At 42.6% G+C, this 24022-nt stretch overlaps 1 protein-coding gene and 1 long non-coding RNA gene across 2 annotated transcripts in view; one reads left to right on the top strand and one right to left on the bottom strand.

Moving 5' to 3' along the window:
- Positions 1–6543, top strand: part of LOC143268197 (uncharacterized) — a 28939-nt gene extending 22396 nt beyond the window's left edge. The window contains exons 4-6 of the long non-coding RNA XR_013043905.1: positions 4760–5238; positions 5809–5904; positions 6436–6543. This is a non-coding gene — a long non-coding RNA (uncharacterized LOC143268197). The remainder of the gene's footprint in view (positions 1–4759; positions 5239–5808; positions 5905–6435) is intronic.
- The window catches only part of LOC143268192 (uncharacterized), a 104002-nt gene continuing 81073 nt past the window's right edge, over positions 1094–24022 (bottom strand). The window contains exons 29-37 of the mRNA XM_076549335.1: positions 15510–15544; positions 14678–14702; positions 11521–11655; positions 8715–8782; positions 7340–7364; positions 5249–5289; positions 4835–4865; positions 3337–3396; positions 1094–1424 (exon numbers count right to left, since the gene is read on the bottom strand). Of these exons, the coding sequence (XP_076405450.1) occupies positions 1114–1424; positions 3337–3396; positions 4835–4865; positions 5249–5289; positions 7340–7364; positions 8715–8782; positions 11521–11655; positions 14678–14702; positions 15510–15544 (731 nt within the window). The 3' untranslated portion in view covers positions 1094–1113. The remainder of the gene's footprint in view (positions 1425–3336; positions 3397–4834; positions 4866–5248; positions 5290–7339; positions 7365–8714; positions 8783–11520; positions 11656–14677; positions 14703–15509; positions 15545–24022) is intronic.

Genomic DNA, 24022 nt, shown 5'->3' with positions numbered 1-24022 from the left:
AGCCATAGAGGCCATTCAGTGGTGACATACACCTTTGAGGTCAGCTTTTGGGATCTCACGCCTTTAATCCCAGCACTAGGGAGGTGAAGACAGGAAGTGATATGGCTGGGTGGAGAGAAGAATGTAAGGTAGGAGGAGACAGGAACCCAGTCCCCTTTCAGTCTGATGATTTTGAGGAGGTAAGAACTCTAATGGCCGGCTGCTTTGCTTCTCTTATCTTTCAGCTTTCACCCTGACATCTGACTCTGGGTTATTATTATTATTATTATTATTATTATTATTATTATTATTAAGATCAACTAGAATTAATCTACAACACTGGGTTTCTTTGCTAATCCCTGGGCTACTTTCAGAGGCATCATACAGGTAGCCCATGTGATCTTTGGCCCTAGACATGAATATCTTGCGGGCAACTAGATTAGCTCTCGCCACACTTGCTTTGCTCACCCAGTGAGGATGACCTCTCAGTGGGCACCCAATCCCACAGTGTCTAGGACCTGTTGAGGGTACACGGGACCCTTCAAGGAAGGGCTTTGGTCTGGTGGGCCATATTCAAAGCCTGAAGCCACCGAAGGTCCCCTCAGTCATATGAAAGGGGGAGGGCCTTTGTCACTTTTATCTAAGGACTGGAGATCTGGAGGGCACCCCAGGGAACAAGCCTAGCCTCTGAAGGAGCACCACTGAAATTTGCTATCTTAGGCTCCCCAGCTACCCAGTGAGGTTCTGAGGTGTCTCTGGAGGAACTTTGCCTATGTTGGCCTCCAGGACCCGAGTATACTACAAGGGGATGTTCAGGGATGATATACTCCTCTTGGAGACATCCACACCTCCTGTCTTAGGTGTTAGAAGTATTCTGGGGGAGTGCTTTTAAGCCCATCTGTATCTGTGGATAGATACTATCAAAATATCAAATGTGCCTTCAAGATAAGAGATCTGGGTACTAGAAAGATGGCTCAGCAGCCAAGTGTGCTTGCTACTCTTACGGAGAACTAAGTAGCTCCACAGGATGGGTTACAACTGTCTATCACAACACCCTGGAGGGGTGACTCCAGTGGGCATGCTCAGAGACATAGAAATAAAAACAAAAAACACATTTATATACGATTATAGGCATTATATTTTTATTGGTACTAGCTTTTCATCCCCCTCCTCCCCCTCCTCCTCCTCTTCTTTCTCCTCCTCTGCCTCTTCCCCTGCTGCCTCCAACTCTACCACCTCCTCCTCCTCTTCTTCCTCTGCCTCCCCTGCTTCCGCCTTAGGCGCCGCCGCCTCCTCCTCCTCTGTTTCCGCCTCCTCATCTGTTGCCGCCTCCTCCTCCAATGCAAACTCCTCCACCGGCTCCTCCACCACCACCTCTTCCTCCTCCTCCTCATTCGTATCTTCATTTGAAGATTTAGGTGGGGCTTGGTATAGTACATTTATCTCTAGGGATAGAGTAGGAATAAGTTCAAAATAGGGAAGGAGTCATGGCACAAAGTGTAGCATGAATCTTAACTGGTCTTATTAATAAAATCAAACCTGTGAGCCAGGTATTGGGGTGAAGCTGGAAGATCAGAGATACATAACAGGCCACAGCTAACCTCACCTGGCCAACTTCTCAGCTGATCTTGTTTCCTCAGACTGGAAGCCTCTGTGTCCTCATATCCCAATGACTCTCAGCTGAACTGTGCTGTTCAAAACCTAAAAGCTTAACCTGCCAAATGCTTAACCAGCCAAACACTGCTAGTTTCTGGTCCTCACGCCTTATATACCTTTCTGCTTTCTACCATCACTCCCTGGGATTAGAGGCTTGCTTTCTGGGATTAAAGGCGTGAGTCACCATGCCTGGCTGTATTCTTGAACACATGGATTTCTGCCTCTGGAATGCTAGGATTAAAGGCGTGTGCTACCACTGCCTATCCTAAGTATCTAGTGGCTTTTCTGTTCTCTGACCCCAGATAAGTTTATTAGGGTACACAATATTTTGGGGAACACAATACCCCACAACAAAGCTCTGGGACACTGCTGGGTATTTCTTGCAGGGACCAGGTTGGCCATCCTAGGTGAGTGACTGCTCCCACATGTGCCACCATCCATGCTACCAACATTGTTGGGGACAATTTTCTATTGGCTGCTGTTCTGTTGTTTGTAACTTTTGGATGTTGGGTCTCCTTTCACATCAAAAACAAAGCTTTGCTTGCTAACTGTGTTGTGCTTAGCATCCCTGTTCCCACTCTGTTCAGCTCCCTGCTTTCCCCAGCTAGGCAAGAACAGCACTTCACCTCTTTTCCACAAGTAATGGTGTGACTAGATGACCTGGTAAGACTCAATTGTGTCTAGCTGGGCATGTCCCTAAGCAATGTCCCATTGTATACACTTCCTATTGGGATTTTGGCTCTCCCATAAACTCTGTAAAGGACTCAGGTGAGGCCACATTTCAAGGGAAGGGGAAGACAACTGGGTACACTTATGCATAAAACAGGAATGAATCCAGGGATCCATGATGGATTAGGTTAGGTCCGATCAGGTGGGCCAGTCAACTCGGTATGCAGAATCAAGAACAAGGCAGCAGGGACACACTTTCATGGATTACTGGGCATAACGTGCAGAGCCGCCATTCCACTCAGGAAATAGGGAGGAGGGTGGAGAAGGCTCTAGGTAAGGGACAGAAGAGTGGTCAAATGATGTGGCCGGTGAAGTGGGCTCCTTCATCGCTGTGGACACATTGATTAGAAAGAGTCGTCCCTGAGTTTACACAAGCAGAATCAATCCATCAGAAGTAGAAGGGTACAGGGCAGGCAGACATACTTTGCAATGAAGAAAGACCCTCACCTTACTGCAGGGGTTCCATAAAAGACCTTTGGGGAATATAATCTCCTTTGATTCATACTCTAGACCCGTGGAGACAGGTGAGAACTATACTAAGCATGAAGCCGTATCAGTTTCAGACAGCTTAGAGGACAGAACACACTGGAAGATATGGCAAGGTGATCTGATGAGATGGCAGGAAACTGAGGTTCTGACACACAGAGGATAAGTCAGAGAGGACTCAAGAGATAAAATACAAGTGGCCATGCACTTTAATTCCTGGGATTTTGTACATCCATGATGAACTAGTAATATCTGGAAAGGAGGCCTTATCTGGACCACAGAGTCCCAGATCCATGCTCAAGTACTAGGTCAGAAGCTCCAAGATAGGTGTCAATGTGTCCTTTGACTCATTTGCCCTACAGGTCAGTCTAGTGTGAGGAGCACAGGCTGGAAATGAGCTCACACACAGGCTTCCTCCTGTCCCTGTCCCCACTGACACCATGTCCACATGACAGAGTAGACCCAGAATGCAATGTTGTTACCTACTTGGAGCTATAGGACTTGACTCCTTTCCCAACTCCCTGAGTTGCAGTTCAGGAGCATCACCTGGAAGAAAGCAACAGAGTGGCTCATTCTGCCTACAGAAGATACAGCCACATCAGCTCACACCAGATCAGCCCCAGCTTCCCACTGGTTCCTTGACATCTTAGGTTATGGAAGGTGCTTCAGTGAGGCCAGTCTACTCACTCTGCCACCCACCCATAAGATTGTCTTTTATATAAAGACTGAATGGGGGCTGGAGAGGTGGCTCAGAGGTTAAGAGCACTGGCTGCTCTTCTAGAGGTCCTGAGTTCAAGTCCAAATAACCACATAGTGGCTCGCAATCATCTATAATGAGATCTGGTGCCCTCTTCTAGCACACAGGCATACATGCAGGTAAAACACTGTATATATAATAAATAAATAAACAAACAAACAAATGAATAAATAGAAGTAGGCACTTCAATATTTTAAGGAAAAAGAAGACTGAATGGAAACATGGAGGTACTGTTATAAGTCCTGCAGGACCAGCCAGAAGAGGATTCACTTCTGCATTATTGGGCCCACACTACAAGACCTTTGTACTCAGGTTCATGTCATTGACTACCGACAGTTGTGAGCCACTGACAGTTTCTTCTATCACAACTCACCAATCAAAAGTGAGCACCAGATATACACATATTTCCAGACTACACATATTTCAGAATACACACAATTTCCGAGGAACGCTACTGATTACAACTGATGGCTAGGAGCGTTGTCGGGGACAGAGGCAGGAAGGATGGGTGTTCCGGTGAAGACCATACTTTTATTTCTAAGTTTGTTTCATCTGCATTGCCTGCATATGAATGCTTGTATATCACATGCATACAATGCCAGGCAAGATCAGAAGAGGGCATGAGATACCCTGGAACTGAGTTACAGATAGTTGTGAGCAGCTCTATGGGTGCTGGAGCTCAAATCTGGTCCTCTGGTAGAACAGATAATGCTCTTAATCAAAGAGCCATCTCTCCAACTCCCATTGACAGTGGGGTTTGGTATGTTTGCTTCTACCTCTCTTTACCATTATGCCTGGATGGAGTAGTATTTAAATCTCCAGGCAAATTTACATCTCACTGATACCTTTCATACTGCCTTAGCCTGCCAAGCAGAAGGTACAACCTTACTGTTTCCTGGATCCTCTCCTATCAACTCCAACAGGGCATGCTGTTACTTACTAGGAAAGCTTTCTTTACTACTGATATTCTGATGCTCTTCAACATCTGTGTCCCCCACTTGGGCTATATCTGCAAGAACATCAGGACATAGTGTACCAGGTAAAGCCACACCAGCTCACACAAAATTGACCCAGGTTCTTCTTGGGATTTTCCACAGAGCCTCTATGGCAGAACCATTTAATCATTTAACTTTCAACTCTCCTTTCCAACAGGAATCCTGATTCAGGCTTCTTAGGAATGAAACACTAAGGTATTTCCTGAACAAGAGAGAGATTTCAGATACTTACGATTTCCAAACACAACAGATGTGATCTGCAACTATGAAAAAGAAAGCATTGTTAAGATTGGGCTATACTGTATCCTTCACAATGGTCTGGTTTTCTCTGGATGACTTAGAGACCGGTGGGAATATAGCTCTACTGGTGCTGCATATGACACCAGTAGAGACGGAAAGAGCCTTCCTTCCTGGCACTGTACTTCCCAAGTCCACTAACACTGCAAGCAAATCCTTACTAGAACAGGGAAAGGAGTTTCTGAGGGAACTGCTTCTATATTTCAATTTTAATGAATATGGTGATGTCAACGATACCAGAGAGCTGGAGACCCTGAACTCCACAAAGGAAACTGTCTTTCAAAAAGTAACACACATGGAACCCAAATAGAGCTGTATTTCTACAGAAGACACAGAAAGGTATGCTTACCATTTGTCTGGATTCTGGTACACTAATAGCACCAGATAAATCTAGGAGAAAACAGAGTAACTGTGAGGATGTTGGCAACTAATGATTATAAAACACTCAGGGAATATTTTCAATGTGCACACGTGTGTATGGAGATAGCTTGGGCTGCTGCTGGGCCATCCTCCAGTGTAGAAGGATGTTCCAGAAAAGAAAAAATAAAACAGATCAATATGAGACCTAGGTTCCTTGTTCCTCAATTAAATCCACTTTAAACAATATAAAATAAATCTAGCTGGTTCACACTTTGTGGCATATACTTATTGCTTTTTTTTTTTTTGGAGCTGAGGACCGAACCTGGGGCCTTGTACTTGCTAGGCAAGTGCTCTACCACTGAGCTAAATCCCCAACCCTTATAATCCCAGCATTCAGGAGGTAGTGGAAGGAGGACCAGGCCTCAGCTTCAACCATAGAGTAAGATAGAGGCAGCCTGTGATAAATGTGTCCCTGTCTCAAAATAAAAATAATACACTAAAGCTGCATAATTTCTAACTGTATTCTAAATATTTATCCTATACTTGCAGGTCAGTGTAGCTTTTACCATCCAACAGAACAATTTCTCTTTGCAACAGAATGAAATCATAACAGAAAACTACAACAAATAAAAATGCAGAGATCAGGTGACTGTGGGGGGCCTGGCCTGAACCTTCCATCTAGAACATTAGTGCTGCAACCAAAACTGTGGAGAGTGGGAGAAAAAAATCCTCTTCCCCTGGGAACAGCCCAGTTGGTTTTCCAACAACAACTGGTCAGCTCTGAAATCTCATAATACAGATAACATTGTATGGAAAGAGTGGATTATATCTATATATTTAGGAATATATCACACACACACACACACACACACACACACACACACACACTCACACACACTCACAAATGCTCTCTCTCTCTCTCTCTCTCTCTCTCTCTCACACACACACACACACACACACACACACACACACACACACACACACACACATATGTAACTACAATCTACAGTTGGAGGGAAGGAGGCCAGAGGTCATAAATTCGAGGAAGAAAGGGGGTGACGCATGGGGATGGTCAGAGGGAGGAAAGAGGAAAATGATATAATTTAATTTCAAAAAACAAAAAGTTTCAAAGCACAGTATGTGTGATTGTTAACACTTGCTATGTGTCACCAACAGGTGTTTCTCAGAACTGCACAGGCTGCTCAACTGATCTGCTTTGGTTACTGACAAGCTGGGTTGGAAAATCTTATTGCTCATAGTGCTATTAGAAAGTGTACTATAATATTTCAGTTGTTTTTTTTTTTGTGTGTGTGTGTGTTTGTTTTGTTTTGGGACAGCTTCTAAGACATGAGTCCAAAATCTACAGAAGTAAGTCGCCTTGTCCTACATGATTGCTTTAAACTCCAAAGGTCTGTGTGAAATGACCGGACACAGCAGGGAGTCTTTGGATTTTTCACACAAGTGACTTCAAGCATCTGTGGATGTGGTCTAGTTTAATATGCAGTTAACATGACATGGAGGCAATTTGTCATGGACAGGCAGCATCTCTGAACCACATGGTAAACCCTCAGCCCTGCTGACAATGCTCTCAAAATTTTCTTAAATGAATTTAAGGCTCAACCATGGAAGCAAGAGCAATGGATTGCCCAGATGGATTCATGTTTTAACTTTCTGCTTTTGACTTTGATCAGAGATTCTTCATTTTTGTTCTGAAGCAGGGGTTATAACAATCCCCAAGCACAAATGTCATGAAGACTAGATGAACTAATAAAGTATAAAGTTCATTTAAAGTATGAATGGGAGCATAAACTATGTCCTCCATAGACCATTACCCATACAGGGAAACAAGACATTGAAGCACCTGAAACCCTAATATTCTTTATGCACACAGCCTCATGGAAATCTATGCAGAAACCTGGCTGTCAAGGGCATCTAGAACACCCTTAAAAAGTCGTGTTGACTGTTTTGCTCTCTCCAGAAACAGCAAGTTGGGTGGCCTTTCAAAGAGAAGACAGTAAGGGACACCCTACCTATCTTAACATTTACATTCTTCCTCACCAAGGAGTTAAACAATACTTACCGCTTTGGTCTTCTTCCCAGGCTCCCTGAAATTATAGAAACAAAGACATTTTGAGGGTAACATCATGGGGCATACAGGCACATGTCTTTTTCTTTTTTTAATTAAGATTTTTTTCATTCATTTTACACACCAATCAAAGATCCTCTTCTTCCCTCCTTCCATGCCCCCAGCCTCCCCTCCCAATCCACCCCTCACTTCCTCCCACAAGAAGGCAAGTCCTCCCATGTGGAGGCACATTCAGTAGAGGCAAGTCCAAGTCCTTCCCCCTGCCTCAAGGCTGCACGAGGTATCCCATCATAGGTAGTGGGCTCCACAAAGCCTGCTCATGCACCAGAGATGGTAACTTGTTATGTACACACTCATAAGTGGATACTAGATATAAAGCAAAGAGTAATCAGGCAACAACCCACAACCCCAGAGAAGCTAACTAACAGGGAAGACCCAAAGAGGGACACATGAACTGCCCTGGGAAGGGGAAACAAATGAGATCTCCATGAGTAATCTGGGTATGAGGAGTGGGCAATGGAGGTTAGGGGATAGGGGATGAGAACATAAGGGAATGGGATGGTTGAACTGGAACAGGGAGGGGGAAAGCAATGAAAGAGATACCATGATAGAGAGAGACATCATGGGGATAGAGAAAAACCAGGTGCTAGGGAAGTTCCCAGGCATCCCCAAGGATGACACCAGCCTGGACTACTAGCAATAGTAGAGAGGGTGCCTGAACTGAACTGGCTTGCCCCAGAGATCAGACCGGTGAATACCCTGTCATCACAGAACTTTTCTCCAACTAATGGAAGCAGATGCAGAGATCCACAGCCAATCACTAGACCGAGCTCCAGGAGTCCAGTCAAAGAGAGAGAAGAGGATTCTATGAGCAAGTGCATCAGGATCATGATGTGGAAACATGCAGGGACAACCAAACAAACAAGAGGGAATTCATGAAAGTTGGATCAATGGCTGTGGTGCCTACATGGGACTGGACTAGGTCCTCTGCATGGTGAGACAGTTGTGTAGCCTTTATTTCACTGCCAACATTAATGGCTGGCAAAACAAAGATATATCTGTGACAAACCTATGATATTTTTCAGAATGATGTATCTCTAACCCTCCTTCAGTCACCAACCACAAAATAATCTAAAGAAGAAGCATTGTTTTCCAGAGGGACAGGTGATAGCATATATTCTGTACCCTGACTGTGCCATTCACAAATGCTCTTTCTCATAAGGTGTCCATCGGCAAGGAACTGTTCTACTATTCCAGAAAACACAGCATAGTATATATACATACTGTCATATTTTAATAGGCAAACTCAAATAAAATAGGAAAGTCAGACAGCAACATTTCCATTTCAGTCATAGAAAGTCCACCTTACCTCAGTAGAATGGTCGATTTCTTCCTCTTTAGAAAATAACTGTTTAATATCAGGGGCATCTTCAGTATCTAGGAAGAGAGAGTGACTGTTCATCACTGGTGCTGTGGGCCATGGCTTCCTTAGAGAACAGTGCTTAGCTTACACAACAGGCTTATATGTATGGCTATGCTCTCGAGGCTAGACCGAGGGGCTGCTGGAGCATCCTCATTGAAAGCACTGAGTCAACGAGAAGCAGGGAAAAAATGGAAAATGGAACACTTGCAGTGTGCTGATGGGAACAGAAGACAATAAAAGTCTTCCAAGGGTACAAGCTTCCCATTACTCCTATCAATCACTTGAAGACCAGACGGATGGTCTTCTAAAACTAAGAAACAATGTGAGTTTTAATTTATGCTAAGTTGCCATCTAGTACACACTTTCCAGGGTACCAAAAGGAATATGGTTTATGGAGTGGTATTGGTGAACACGAGAAAATAAAGACCATGATAACGTGTCCCCTCTGCAGCACATCTGGGTACCTCAGAATGCTGGAAACAAAACAAGGCTCACAGCAATCCAGAAGCTAATTCAATGAACCACTGAATTAGCATTTTAGCCTCTAGTGGCACCATGCTCCACTCCCTAGTTCAGTGCATGAACCATAAAGGGGCAGTCACATCCCAGGGAAAGGAAAACCTTAAATGCTGTTGTGTTGGAGCAGCACAGCTTTTCTCTGGAATAGATACTATTTTTAGAGTAGGCTAATAGAGCAATGTAATTTTTCTCTTTGGAGTAGAAAGCACTTTCCCAAGTCATCTGCTAAAAGCATTGGCAGACCATATTTTTCCAGTGGTTTCCTGTGGTAATAGGTATATTCTGGGGCAAACATTCCATAAAATGAAATCACAATAAAACGAGTATCATGGAGATAATTTACACACTTCCTACATTCTTTTGGTTAATCTAAGATTCACACAAATGGAGGACAATGTACACACACACACACACACACACACACACACACACACACACACACGGTTCTGAAGAATCAAGACATGAGGCTTTATTTCTTTTCCCATGGACACTGAAGTTCTGTTCACATAGGAAGGTTAAACTAAGAATTCTGTACCCTCCAGTGTATTGAAGCTCTCCCCCACAGACCAGTAGAATCCCATGACAAAGACAGGATACTTGCTGGTTGTATGCAGTTAAAACTCACTCCAATCACTAATTCACTATTACAGAAAACCCCCAGAAACACACGAGGAAGAGAATAATCATTGTAAACAATTCATTCACAAAGTCACTAAAGAAACTGAAGATTTAAAACACACAGGAGCAATAATCAACTTCAAGGTAGTAAAACCATTTTATAGCAATGTCTGATTAACAACAAAAACCATAAGGTATTTTTGAAAACATGAAATATGTAGAAATGTGCTACTAAAACTCAAAGTTTCTAGTTGGTAGCTTTAAAAGGACATTATCATAATATTCATCTGATTGTAGTGTGAAATTTAAGATTTAGATACTAACTTGGAGAACCTATAGAGTTCAGGAGACTAGAAAGGGAACATTAATTGGCAAGGAGGAAGGAAGATAGTAAGGGGGTCATGGGGGAGCACAGGTGACATGAAGGGAAAAGGGGGAGTAAAGGGAGGGAGGTCTGAGTGGGGAAAGGGATGGCAGAACAGAACAAAGGAGGGACAGCACGGAGGATGTTTGAAAAGGCTAAATGGAAGATAAGATTAAATAGACACACAAATAGTCAAACAAAAATGTATAATTGGAATTGCTCCAAACAGGGAATTATGCCAGATGCCATGGCTTGCCATGTAAACATTTGACAGCCTGGAAAGATGGCTGAGGTAAAGGTCATCTGTCTTTTTCAGAGGACATGGTTGTGATTCTTTGATAGGTTGTATATATTTTATGGAATTATAAAATGGATCATTTGCTTCCGAAAGAGGAAAAGCACAGGAACCTCCCATTTTCCTCGTACTTACAGATCTCTTTCCTGCTCTCTTGCACTCCCAAGCACAGGGTGTGACATGGCCACTACTGGGACCCTTTCCCATTGAACCTGGCCAAGAAGGCTGTTACATATTTCAAATTTCACTTGTACTTTGGGGACTCTTCAGATCTAATCCATCTGTGTCACCCACATGTGGATTAATGTGGGGCGTTTACCCACCACCCCCACAGCTTGCTAGAGTTTTCTTGAGTGCGAGCAGCAGGAAATATTAGACAGAAGGATTTATAGCGGAGAATCTTGCAGAGATAAACAGATAGAAAATAAAGGATAGCCTCGAGAGGGCCTGGAACCTATTTCAACGGGCCCCGACTGTCTCTTGCCCAGGGTTTTTATAGAGACGCCAAGGGGTGGAGCAAAAGACCTCCTCCCCCAGCACAGCCAAGTGCAGACCATCTCAGACACCTGCACTCAGGCCCGTGGTCCTGATCATCCTCTATTCGGACCTGCTGGGTAAAGCCACGAGGAACCCCAGAACGGGCTCCCACAGATTAAGTAGCAGATAGGGTTACTCACCTGTTTCTGCCCATATCAGGTGAAGCTACATCAACTTATACATGTGCCCCAGCTTTCCTCTAGTTCATAGTATTCAGCGAGAGCCAAAGTGACTTTTATTTTTATTTAATTTTTTAAATACCTCTTAAAATTCTATGGTTGTATTTCTAGGGATGAGATAGATACACTGATATATTTCAGATAGTGAAAGTTCTGGTAAATCTGTTCAGTTTTACCTATGGCACAGAGGATAACTGACTACTACATATAATGGAAGCAAAGCCTCAATATGTACAGTACCTTCCTCTTGGGTTTGTATTATTTTATCAGATGTGCTTCCACTGCCTGGAACAACAACTGGAGTAGCTGGAGGTTCCTCCATAACTTGAGGGATGATCGTTTTTTTCTTACAAAATCTTCTAAAGAATGAAGTAACTGAAAATGTAGTCACAACAGGGAGAGTTATGTTAGTTTACGGCAGAAAACCAGAAAACTAATCATGGCTGTGTGTTTGTAAATATGGTCTAATTTCCTGTTCCAGCTAGTCATCAGTGTCAAGAGTGTTGCTTGTGGAAGATCACATTTTGTGATTAAGCAGTATACAGACAATATAGGTACTGTCTGCATTTACGTGGCTGGTGCAATACAGAAGGAGCAGGACTGAATGTGTTGTATGGGTTTGGTGCCAGATGGGAGCTCTTCCTTCTGACAATCGCATGAATACACTGTTGTTCATACGATTCCTCTTTCTTCCATGCTTTTCTCCAAACACTGGAAGTTTCAGAAGAACTTCTCATGATACTTTCTAGTCTAAAAGAGAACTACAAATGGTAAATCATAAGGAAAGGCACATGTACAGCAGAAATACTCCAATGATGTTTGTTAAATATCAGAGGAATTCAGCTAGAAGCTAGTGACTGAATTTAGAGCGATCCATTGCATCCAGCATGGGAAGTGTGGCTGCTGTTGACTTTCATTCTTTATTCACCTGTGGTCCTTGTAGCTCACAGAGAACATACGGTATTAATAGCCTTACATGACTGAGAAGTAAACAACTGTGTGCACTCCCGACTTTTCACCGTTAGGACCACATTAGTTACACCCCTGTCACTGTGACCAAACCCCTGACAGGAGCAGCCTGAGAGAGAGAGAGATATTCTTTACCTTCCAATCCCTGACTCAAAACTGGAGTCACTGGAGGGCACTGGCTTAGTACAAATATGTGACTCTTCTCTTGCATCTTCAACCTGTCATATCCCTCCCACTGACTAATTGTGACTGCCAGGGAACCCCACTGAGAGATTATAGATTCGAGCATATTCCTTAGAAATACTCAGAGTCCAAATCATTCTACATCATGTTATTGCACGATGGTTTGACAAAAATGAAACTTCCCTTCAATTGGCCAAGCCTTCCTTGATGTCTTCAACATGACCAGGTAAGGAAAGCAGTCTGGCATTTGGGTGGTAAGTATGCACATGGCTTTCTAGATGACAAATATCCTCAGCCACTGTATGGACAACCCAGATAAATGTAGCTAGAAGGGCAGGGTCTGTATTAGCACCAAGTGTGCACCACACCTGCTCTGCTCGACTCATCAAAGTCCAGTTTCTACACACTCTTCTACCCACAGACTCTATGGGGCAATTGAGTCAAGCTCATCCCCTAACCATTATTTTAAACTTCTAGAAATACCTCTAATGCAAGATCAGGCTGAAAATCCCTATGTATAAAAGGATGAGTTTCAATTTATGGTTCTCCTCACTCTAGCTCTGAAGAATTGGGTTTACAGAAGTGTGCCACAATGGGCACATATTATACAGTCATTGGGATCAAATCCAGGGTTGTGCACATGCTAGAAGCACACTAAACCGAACTGGTCTTTACATTCCTGCCCATTGACCCTCTTTGACAAATCTGACTGTGAGGCTACTCTAACACAGCCAGCATCTTCAGAATGATGATACCCAGCCATGCTCTGCCTGTGTAACTCACTGCTGCTTATATCATTCCACTGAGTGCTCAGACACAGCAGGCAGCAGGGAGACTGACTGCCAGTGATAGAAGTAATTCTGGAACACAAACTCAAGCTCACCTTTAAAGATGTATAGATAGCCAAAAGAATGATCCAGTGCAGCTCAAGAATGAAGGGATGACTGGAGGTCTTAGTGGACATTGCCTATAAATTGTGTGGCTCTTTGGGCTCATGTTAATGTTGTCTAATCTGTTAAGCTTTTACAATAGTTCTTACTGGAATGAGCCATCTCTTCCATAAATCCAGTTATCACACACATCCGACCTATTTTTCAGTGCAGTGTCTCCTATAGTCAAATGCTCTGATCTGACCAAACATATGGACTTTCTATGGTGGTATTTTATTTGTACTGAAATGTGATTTAATTGTATGTTAATAAATAAAGTTGCCTGGGGTCTGAGCTATTAGAGCCATAAAAAGAGCGTGGCGGTGGTGGCACATGCCTTTAATCCCAGCACTTGGTAGGCAGAGCTAGGTAAGTCTCTGTATGTTCAGGGATACAGCCAGCATTGGAGACACACGCCTTTAAGACCTGGAGGGCTGTACTTACAGGCAGTGACGAGGCAGTCACGTGTTTGGGTTTACAACCAATGAGAAGGCAGAACAGAAAGACTATATCAAGACAAACACACAGGAAGTAGGTCTCTTTCAGAGAGGTAGGACCACCACAGGAGGAAGGGTAAGGTTTTAGCTCTGAGCTCTGACCTCTTGGCTTTCTCTTTTACATTGGTTCTGTGTTTCTTATTTAATAAGACGGTTGGTTACATCTACAAATTTCCATCTATCATACTTATGAGTGTCTGCAGGCAGCTAAAGAGTACTGCCTGGCTTTCTGCCCACTTGGTGCTCATCATTGTCTGCTATTTACCTAGGGCTGGGTTATTGCAGGCAGATGCTGGGAAGATGGGCCTCTCACATAGGTATCCCTGAGCCCTTGACAAAATAAAAAGTACTTCCTGAGCTCTACCACTGGAAAGACTGATGACCTATCCATACACTTTGAGCTATCATTCTCCAGAGAAATGCACAAAAAAAAACCAAAACAAAACCAAGTCTATCACACATCTGTACGGTGAGCTTTGAACACTTTTTTTTTAAAGGTAAAATGTGTATCTTGCTTTTTGAATTGACAAATTTGTCACTGGAAAGTGGACTCTGTCATAGGGATAACTGTATTGGGAAAAAATCTATTTAGACCCTGCCTGGTACACAAAATGCCAAAATAACTAGAGGCATCAGAACTGAAAGCAGTGACTGTAGACACATTGGTAAGACTCGTTACTTAGGGCATTGCCTTTTCCCTGCTTAAATTCCCAAGTTTCACTCCCAATAGGAGTCTTATATCACATTGGTGTGCCAGAGAAAAGACAGCCAGCATTTAAACAATTCTAAAATGTGTTTGAGAGATTCCGTAATACATACAACAATTAAATTTCCTCTTCTCCACCTGTAATTGAAAGGAAAGAAAACACTTTGAGGTTCAGGTCATACAGAGTCTTTTTGCATAGCTCTTTGGTTCACCCTATGACACAGCATAGTGTAAAGCAGGATAGGAAAAAGACATTAAAAAAAAGACTGTATTCATACATTATGTGATGATGTCACAGAAAACCAGGGCTACGTACTTTGTGACAAAAACTAATACATCACACACTAATGCTGACTCAAAGTGAGAGCAGAGCACCTCTTCTGTTTGGCCTTCACTGAGGGCTCCCTAAGCTACATCCCAGCATGGCAGACCAACTTAACAACCTGCCCTGGGAGATTAATTCCTTCTAAGAGGGGGCCTCCAATTATTTGCACGAGTGCACATGTTTTAAATGTATTATGCCCTAAATATTCAAATATTGGATGCATGAAGCTTCCCACCATATTGAGACTTTTGGGGAACAACACAAATTCCATCTAGATGACAGGATGGGAAAACAAATAGGAGAGGCCCCTTAAGGAAAAACACACATCTTAATAGATGATATGCCTGTTAACTTCTGAGTCAATATTACACACATTTATCTAAAGAGGAGCCTTTTTTCTCCAGAAGAAAAGCCCCCCTCATACAGACTGTGACACTTGACACGGGAAGATTTGATTCAGTCTGGACCAAGATGGTACAATTCCACTTTGTCCTCTTCCTAAATTAACTCTCTAATACCCATGATGCCCTGCTCAGTTTCATTGTTCAATGGGATATGCACTGAAACATAAGATCACTAGAATAACCTTTCTATCTTAGAGAAAAGAAAGGCCCCCTTACCTTCTCCACCTTTATTTCTGTCTCTTCAGGTAGCACTAAAGGGGACAGAAAGTGACTGTCAGCTCATGGTCTTGCTTCCTACTTATGCAGCATCCTTACTTGATGTGACTAAAAGTGCATAGACTTAGTACATGTGACTAGACCTACTGAACAGGATTGTTGGGCAGCTGCTGAACTGTCTTCCCTTGAAGGGAAATTAAAACAGAAAAAGGCCTGGAGAGATATGAGTAACAGAATTGTATTTCCAGACAGTGGGGGACCTAAAGCAACATAAAATAATCTATCAGATTGAAGATTAAATACAAATCTTCACAGGTATTCTCTTTGGAGTGACCACTGGTATGCTTCAGTTTGCATGTAGAGGTCAGAAGACAAATTGTGGGATCCCAAATTGTAGATGCATAAGATAACCCCCACACCTAAGGCTCAGGGAACATTTTGGTAGAGGATTGGAAAGACTATAAGAACCAGAGGGACAGGACATATGCTGCTAGATAGTGTCTTCTAGACATGGCAGGGATGATATAGCCCATGAAATCTCAACACAGTTCCCCAAATAGGACCTGCATCATGACAGCCCCTACTGATATGGCACCCTAGACCAGGAGCTACAGAGAGGTTGCAGAGAGATGAATTTTCTCCAGAGGTAAGTCTCCTCATAAGTTATCTAATCCTGAACTAACTGCACTAAACATACAAGAGCACACATAGGTATATATAAGAGCAACATTAAATGAACTCCTCTGTTTATGTAAGTATAGTAGTTATCAGAGAAGAACTCATATATTTGAAGGGGGGACATGGGATGAGATGGATTGAGGAGAAGGTGGGATAGAATGATGTAAACACAGTAGTCACATTAAATTCTCAAAGAATTAAAAATGTAAATTATAACAAACCTGGTCTTTCACTTTTGTCTTCCTTCCTTCAATCAAGGTTTTTCATTGAAGCTAAACTGAGACTAATAGTCATCAGGACCCAGAATCATCCTTCTCTGGCCCTGAATATGCTGGGGTTACGGGTGTGCATAGAATTGTCTGAACTTTTTTATATGTGCACTGGAGATTAAATCATGCTGAGTGAGGTAACCCAGACTCAGAAAGAAAACATGATATGTACTCACTTATAGGAGGATACTAGATGTAAAACAAAGATGACTAGACTGCTACTCACAATTCCAGGGAGGCTACCTAGAAAACAGGACCCCAAGAAAGACATAGGGATCACTCAATGACAGAGAAATGGACGAGATCTACATGAACAACCTGGACGTGAGTGGGGGTAATGAAGGGCAAGGGTGGAGGGAAAGAGAGCTTAGGGGAACAGGAGATCCCAGATAGATCAAGAACAGAGAGAGAGAACAAGAAATAAAAGACCATGATAAATGAAGACCACATGAGAATAGGAAGAAGCAAAGTGCTAGAGAGGCCCACAGAAATCCACAAAGATACCCCCACAATAGACTACTGCCAATGGTCGAGAGACAGCCGGAACTGACCTACTCTGGTGATAGAATGGCCAAACACCCTAACTATCATGCTAGAAACCTCATCCAATGACTGAGGGAACCAGATGCAGAGATCCTCAGCCAGGCCCCAGGTGGAGCTCCAGGAGTCCAGTTGGCAAGAAAGAGGAGGGTTTGTATGAGCGAGAATTGTTGAGACCAAGGTTGGAAAAAGCACAGGGACAAATAGCCAAATGAAGGGAAACACAAGAACTATGAACCAATACCTGAGGAGACCCCAACTGGATCAGGCCCTCTGGATAAGTGAGACAGTTGATTAGCTTGATCTGTTTGGGAGGCATCCAGGCAGTGGGACCGGGACCTGCCCTCAGTGCATATGCTGGCAGTTTGGAACCTGGGGCTTATACAGGGACACTTGGCTCATCCTGGGAGGAGGTGACTGGACCTGCCTGGACTGAATCTACCAAGTTGAACTCAATTCTCAGGGGAGTCTTTGCCATGGAGGAGATGGGAATGGGGGGGGCTGGGAGGAAGGCAGGGGGAGGGCAGGAGGGGGGGAGAACAAGGGAATCCATGGGTATATGTAAAATTAAATTAAATTATAAAATAAAAATTTAAAAAATTAAAAACAAAACAGGGTACCAATGTGTGCACAGTCTAATCACCTTCTGAGCATCTGTACACCATGTATTTAACTTTAAACAACTATTTAAAAGTGAATGTTCATGTCCCATTACATTATCTCTCAAAGGTAAAAATGATGCAATCTTGGTAAGTATGAATAATGAGATAAATTGCAATAATTCATCATATGTGGTGCATATTTTATGAAAGAACAATGCACAATGGCTAATCTACATGTGTTTATGAACATGGTTTTCTGGTCTTTATAACACTTCAGCTTTGTGATATATATATAAACATATACATATATATCTGCAAGCCCTTTAAACTTACCAAAACTCCTAAATAATGATTATAAGTTGTGCATTTTTGGCAAGGTGAAGACCAAAGACATGAGACTTCTCTTAGAGAAGGCACAAAGGCTAGGCATTTCTCAGAGGTGATCCTTTCCATGCAAAATGGGGGCCTGTGAACACGAGGCTGCCATCAGTATATAGATGCAGGTAAATTCAAGACAAGGTCATTGTAGGGAGCAGATATTCTAATAATTGGAGTCACAGCTTCAGGTGTTTGGTCCAAATGACCATAACATGTCAGTGACTTTACTGTTGTCACACTTCCTAAGATTTCAGACAATGTTCTTCTGTTTGTGTTTGTTTGTGTGTGTGTGTGTGTGTGTGTGTGTGTGTGTGTGTGTGTGTGTGTGTGTCTGTGTCTATATCTGTCTGTGTGTATAGTGTCTGTGTGTATATGTGTGTGTGTCCCTGGGTGTGTCTTGGTGTGTCTATGTATGCGTTTTCACTTAGTTGTTTTTTTTTTTTTTTTCCGAGTCAGGGTTTCTCTGGGTAGCTTTGCGCCTTTCCTGGAACTCACTCTGTAGACCAGACTGGCCTTGAACTCACAGAGATCCACCTGCCTCTGCCTCCTGAGTGCTGAGATTAAAGGCGTGTACCACCACTGCCCGGCTCATGTAGTTGCATGGATCACTTAGTTTTTTTTTTCTTATTGTGCCTTGTGTCACTCTGTTTATGTGACTGCTCCAAGCTGACTCTGGTTAACTTCTCTGTCTTTACATGTTCAAGAACTTCAGTTGCACACAACCAGCCTTCTACCTATGCCCATCAGGTGAAGAGATGAGCCAGATGACCTAGTAAGATTCAAATGTCATTCTGTAAATGTAGTACACTAGAAGTTTTGGGTTCCGGACTCTTTTCTTGTGACTGATAAGTTTAGAGAAGGAGGAAGAGAAAATTATAGAATATAAAAGACACGACACATAGAGACTCATTCTGGGGACACTTCTGAGAAATGTTTTATAGTATGAAACACCATGAAAAAATTCCCGGAATAAGGGAATTGTCACACATTGATGTATTACTAGGTACAGAGTCTAGAGTCCACATGGCATTCCAGAAGTAGGAGAAAGTGGCTAGAGAAGAGAGAGATGGAGGATTATGGGGGTGGAGACTGGTCCTGGATCTCTGTGGGGCAACTTGAAATTCCCAAAAGAAAGCCACGAATACACAGAACACTATGGACAATCACAGCCTGTGGCAAGATGTGTGTCAAGAAGGTTGCTCCCAATTGCTCATGTCCTTCAGCCCTAGAAACATGGATATTAACTTATGGGAACTTCCTAAGACACCATATGTATCTTGGAATCAGAATCAAGAATGCATGAAAAAGAGCCAAGGCAGGGGTCAGAGATCAGATCCCTGCTCACTCATAAGGTCAGAGGTTCAAGGATGAAGGAAAAGTCTCTGACCTCCTCTACACCTCAGTCATCCTGCATGGCAGTCCAGGATGAGGCGCATAGGCTGGGAATGAGCTACACATTAACACTAGGCCCTTCCTTGCCAGTATATTGCAGATGTGGTAGTTGTGTCAGACTAAACAGCCATTTTACCCAGCAGTCTACCCTGTTGGTGCCACGTGAAGCAGGAGTTAACAGTGAACAGAGGACTATGCATGGACTGCTACAAGTCCTTAAGGAAGAAATGGAAGGGCTCTGTTCTTCCTTTATCATTGGGCTTACTCTGCTAGACTATCACCTACAGGTTCCTTAGAGTACAAAAGAGAATACTGTTCCTCCCCAGACACAGTGGATCTATCACAGGTAAGGACACAAAGTGAACACAACACTTCATGGGCACTGTCATGGTGAATCTCAACAGTCAATTGGATGATACCCAGTACTGGGCAGCAAGTGTGAGATTAGAGCAGTTTAGTTTAGGTGAGGTGGAAAGACTACTGAACTCTGCATGACATCATGGCTTAGGAAGGGATCAAGGATATATAAAAAGGTAAGCTGAGCATGAGCATTAAATCTTCTGGTCACTGACAGGTTATAATGGGACTCTGCCACAGACTCCTGCCTGTATATATAATTACCCCGTGTTACAGTCTATAAGCTGAGACTATATTCAAAAAAGTACCAATTCCCTTTTAGGTTATCTTCACAGGAATTTTTAACAACAACTGAATAAATTATTCAGACAGGCAGAAGTAAAATGCAGAGCTAGTAACTGAATCCCAAACCCTGAAAGTTTGGTAGTATCACGGACTTAAAGAATAAATGTTCTGCCGGGCGGTGGTGGCGCACGCCTTTAATCCCAGCACTTGGGAGGCAGAGCCAGGCGGATCTCTGTGAGTTCGAGGCCAGCCTGGTCTACCAAGTGAGCTCCAGGAAAGGCGCAAAGCTACACAGAGAAACCCTGTCTCGAAAAAGCAAAAAAAAAAAAAAAAAAAAAAAAAAAAAAAAGATAAGATTGGAGCTGGAAAGATGGCTCAGTGGTTAAGAGCACCGACTGCTCTTCCAGAGGTCCTGAGTTCAATTCCCGGCAACCACATGGTGGCTCGAAACCATCTGTAATGAGATCTGGTTACCTCTTCTGGCCTGCAGGGACACATGCTGTATACATAATAAATAAATCTTAAAAAAAAAAAAAAAAAAAAAAAGAATAAATGTTCTGGGGAAATGTGTACAAAGGAGAGGAGGATATGCAAAGCACATTTAATAGCACACTCTGCTCACTTTCCATCATGTCCCTGTAATTGGAATAGAACAAGAACCTTCTATTTTCCTTGTCCTTAATGAAATCTTGACCACATTCCTAACTCAAAGACAATGCATAACATGACCACTAGTGGACCCTTGCTCATTGATTCAAACCAGGTACACTGATCCAAATTCACTGAGTTGAATTTCACCCTCAGTCATGTGACATTGGAACAATGTGCCTTGAGGAACATCAGCTCTACTCCATCTGCATTACCCACATGTGGGAGAAAGGATTAGAGGGTGGTCCACCCATTCCTGTCTACAGCAGGTGAAGCCACCCTGACTCATACTAATGAGCCTCAGTTTCCACTGGTTCATGCTATTGAATGAGAGCCGAAGGTGACATCAGATGCATTTTAAATTCTTTAGCTGTGTTTACATTGAAGACTTAGATATATTAGTATTAACCTACATAGGAAAAATTGTCTTAAACTTCTCTCTAGATTTACATATGAAAGAAAATGATTATCACCACATTACACAACTGGACAGAATTACAGAATTCACAACATGCCTTTTTTCTTATCAGTTGTTTCTATAGAATAAAATTTACAGAATTCTGGTATCATCACATCTGTATGGGGTATAGCTTGTCTCTGCTGAATTCTCTCAATAAAGGAGAAACTGGGAATGCATCGAGAATAGAGTTTCATGTCAGCCTCATGGCAGAAAAACAGAGGAAACTAACAACTGTGTGTTTGTACATTTGATCTGATTGCTTGTTTCCGGGTACAGTCATCAGAGTGAGATTGTGCTTCAGGAGGATTACTGAATAGTGTACAACCAGTTAAGCATTACATGAACATGACAAGTAAAATCTAATTTATGTGGAAATACAGAAGGAAGAGCCCCATGACTGAACACACTTTGTGAGTGTGGTGCCAGAGCAGAGTGGTATCACTCTAATCCTTCTTAGAGCCCATGACACCCTTGCAATGGCTCCATTCACCGCTGTTCACTAAGACCCTAAGAATTTCTTAAGGACTACCCACAGGACTCACTAGGCTAAAACAGATCTTTGTAATGTATACTGTAGGAAAAAGCACAGGCATTCAGAAGTGCCCTGTGATGTCTGTGAGATACCAGAAGACTTCAGCTACACAGGAGTAACTGAATTCAGACAAACTGTTTCATTTACTCTAGAACACTGGAGAACCGCTATTCTTCATTCTTTGACTGCCCCTTATATAATAGTACATCTCATGGACAATGTATGGCATTGTCCATGGGAGGTAGGAAGGTAAGAAGCTTTGAAAACTTGTGACATTTCACACAATGGAGCAGTAACAGCTGCATTTGTGTGCCAGTGACGACCTCTCCTGACAGAAACAACAGACAGGAGACATGCTCTGCCAGGCAGTCCCTGACTCCAAGTGTGAGCTTCATCCGAAGTGAGCTGTCGGATTCCTGGATCAGTAAACAGCACCTCCTCTTTCATCCTCAACCTGCCACTGGCCTCTCAGTGACTGAGTCTGACCCTCTGGAAAAAAAAAAATTGGGAGGGTACCAATGCTCCAAGTCAATCTCCAGGCTCCAAGTCAATCTAAACCAAGTTTTTACGTGGAGGATGGGAGAAAAGGAAACTCTTTTAATCTCACGAAACCTGGATAAACCCTCATCAGGAAGAGGCTGGAAAAGCAGCCTGGTGCCATTGTAGGTGATAGATGTCCCCTGAAACTGTGTGGACAATCTGAACTGAGTTCAGCTAACAGAATGGTAGTCTATACAGGCTACATGTGAGTTTGCAAGGTGCTGTTCATCTATTCTTCATGAAAGCTCTGTTTCTCCAGAATCTTTTCCCACACAGAAACACACCGGCAATGGACGAAGTCCTACTCCCCTCTGTTCTTTTCTTTTCACTTTTTTTTAGAGAAACGGTCTCTGGCCCACAGTGATCTCAATGTCACTTTGTAGAAATAGATGACTTTGAACTTAAAATTCTCCCATCAGCACCTCTGAAGGAGGTTTATAAAGCTATACAACCACAGCACATCTTTTGCATACTGGGAGCTCACACCCGAGGCCTTAGAAATGGTAGGTATGCAATGAACCACATTCTCTCTCAAGAACTAGCTCTTCTTTGCCAAAGGCCTTCATAGCACATGCCTGAGCAAATACACAGAAACCATTTTGCAAATAACGATGCTCTTCTTACTCCTACCTGCTGCCTGTGGTCCCCCTAGTGTTCCCACTCACAGGCAGTATGGATACTGACTACCAGTGAGCAGAAGTCCCCTTGGAGCCCAGAGTCTAGCTCACATTTAAAAACCTGTTGCCAGGAGCAAAGGAGACCAGAGGTTAACATCCCCTGCTGTTCCTGCAGAGGACACAGGTCTGGTTGGTTTCTAACACAGAAAAAACAGCTCAAAATAGTCTATAACTCCAGTTGCTAGAAACCATACAGCTAATTTGAGTCTGCATATGTATCATAGATACAAATGGTGCACATACATTCATACAGGTGAACACTCATATACCCAAAATAAAAATAAATATATCTTTAAAAACGTCCTCCTATTAGGAAAATGTGTCAGCTCAGATCCAGAGCCAAGAGGTAACTGGAGTTCCTAGTGGACACTGTTGTTAAGATGAGTGTCTCTTTTGTGCTCATGCTATTGGTTTTTTTTTGCTAAATCATTTATTTCTTTTTGATATATAGTACTTTCATTTTTTCTATTAAAATCTTGATCTTAAATTTGCATGAGAGAATTTTTAAATTTTTCATTTTTTCCCTTTTGTTGGAAATGGATTTTTTTCATACAATATTCCAAATTATAGTTTCTCCTCCCCTTGTTCCTGCCAGTTCCTCCCAATCTCCCATCTCATTTGGATCCATTCTGTCTGTCTCCCACTAGAAAAAAATTTCTGAAAGATAACAACCAAACATGACAAAAGAAATATAAGATATAGAAAAACCATCATATCAAACTATTTCTTTAAAAAATCTTTTTTTTGATATTATAATAAGGACATCATTTCCCACACCTGTTTCTCAATGAAAACCCTCCTCTAGACCCATAAACCTTTCCTTGCTCTCTTTCAAAACATGGCTCCTTTTCTCACTAACTGGAGTGTGTGTGTGTGTGTGTGTGTGTGTGTGTGTGTGTGTGTGTGTGTGTTCCAAATCAAATAAATAGAACCTGATCAGTATACATAATATTACTTTTATGCTTTATATGTATATGTGTTCAGGGCTGAGCATTGTATAAACAATTGTTGTGCTCTTTTTCTGAGAAGTGTTTCTTCCATTTTTCATTAGTTCTTACTGGATTAATCCATGTACTATAAAATTCTAAATGAAACACACCTGCCCCATCTCGCCATGCAGTATCTGTTTCCCATTCTCAGAATCAGTGATCTGAC

The sequence above is a fragment of the Peromyscus maniculatus genome, chromosome 12, assembly GCF_049852395.1.
Source record: "Peromyscus maniculatus bairdii isolate BWxNUB_F1_BW_parent chromosome 12, HU_Pman_BW_mat_3.1, whole genome shotgun sequence".
Lineage (NCBI taxonomy): Eukaryota > Metazoa > Chordata > Mammalia > Rodentia > Cricetidae > Peromyscus > Peromyscus maniculatus.
Note: the sequence above shows the minus strand (reverse complement) of the source record. Positions and strands in the feature narration are given on the sequence as shown.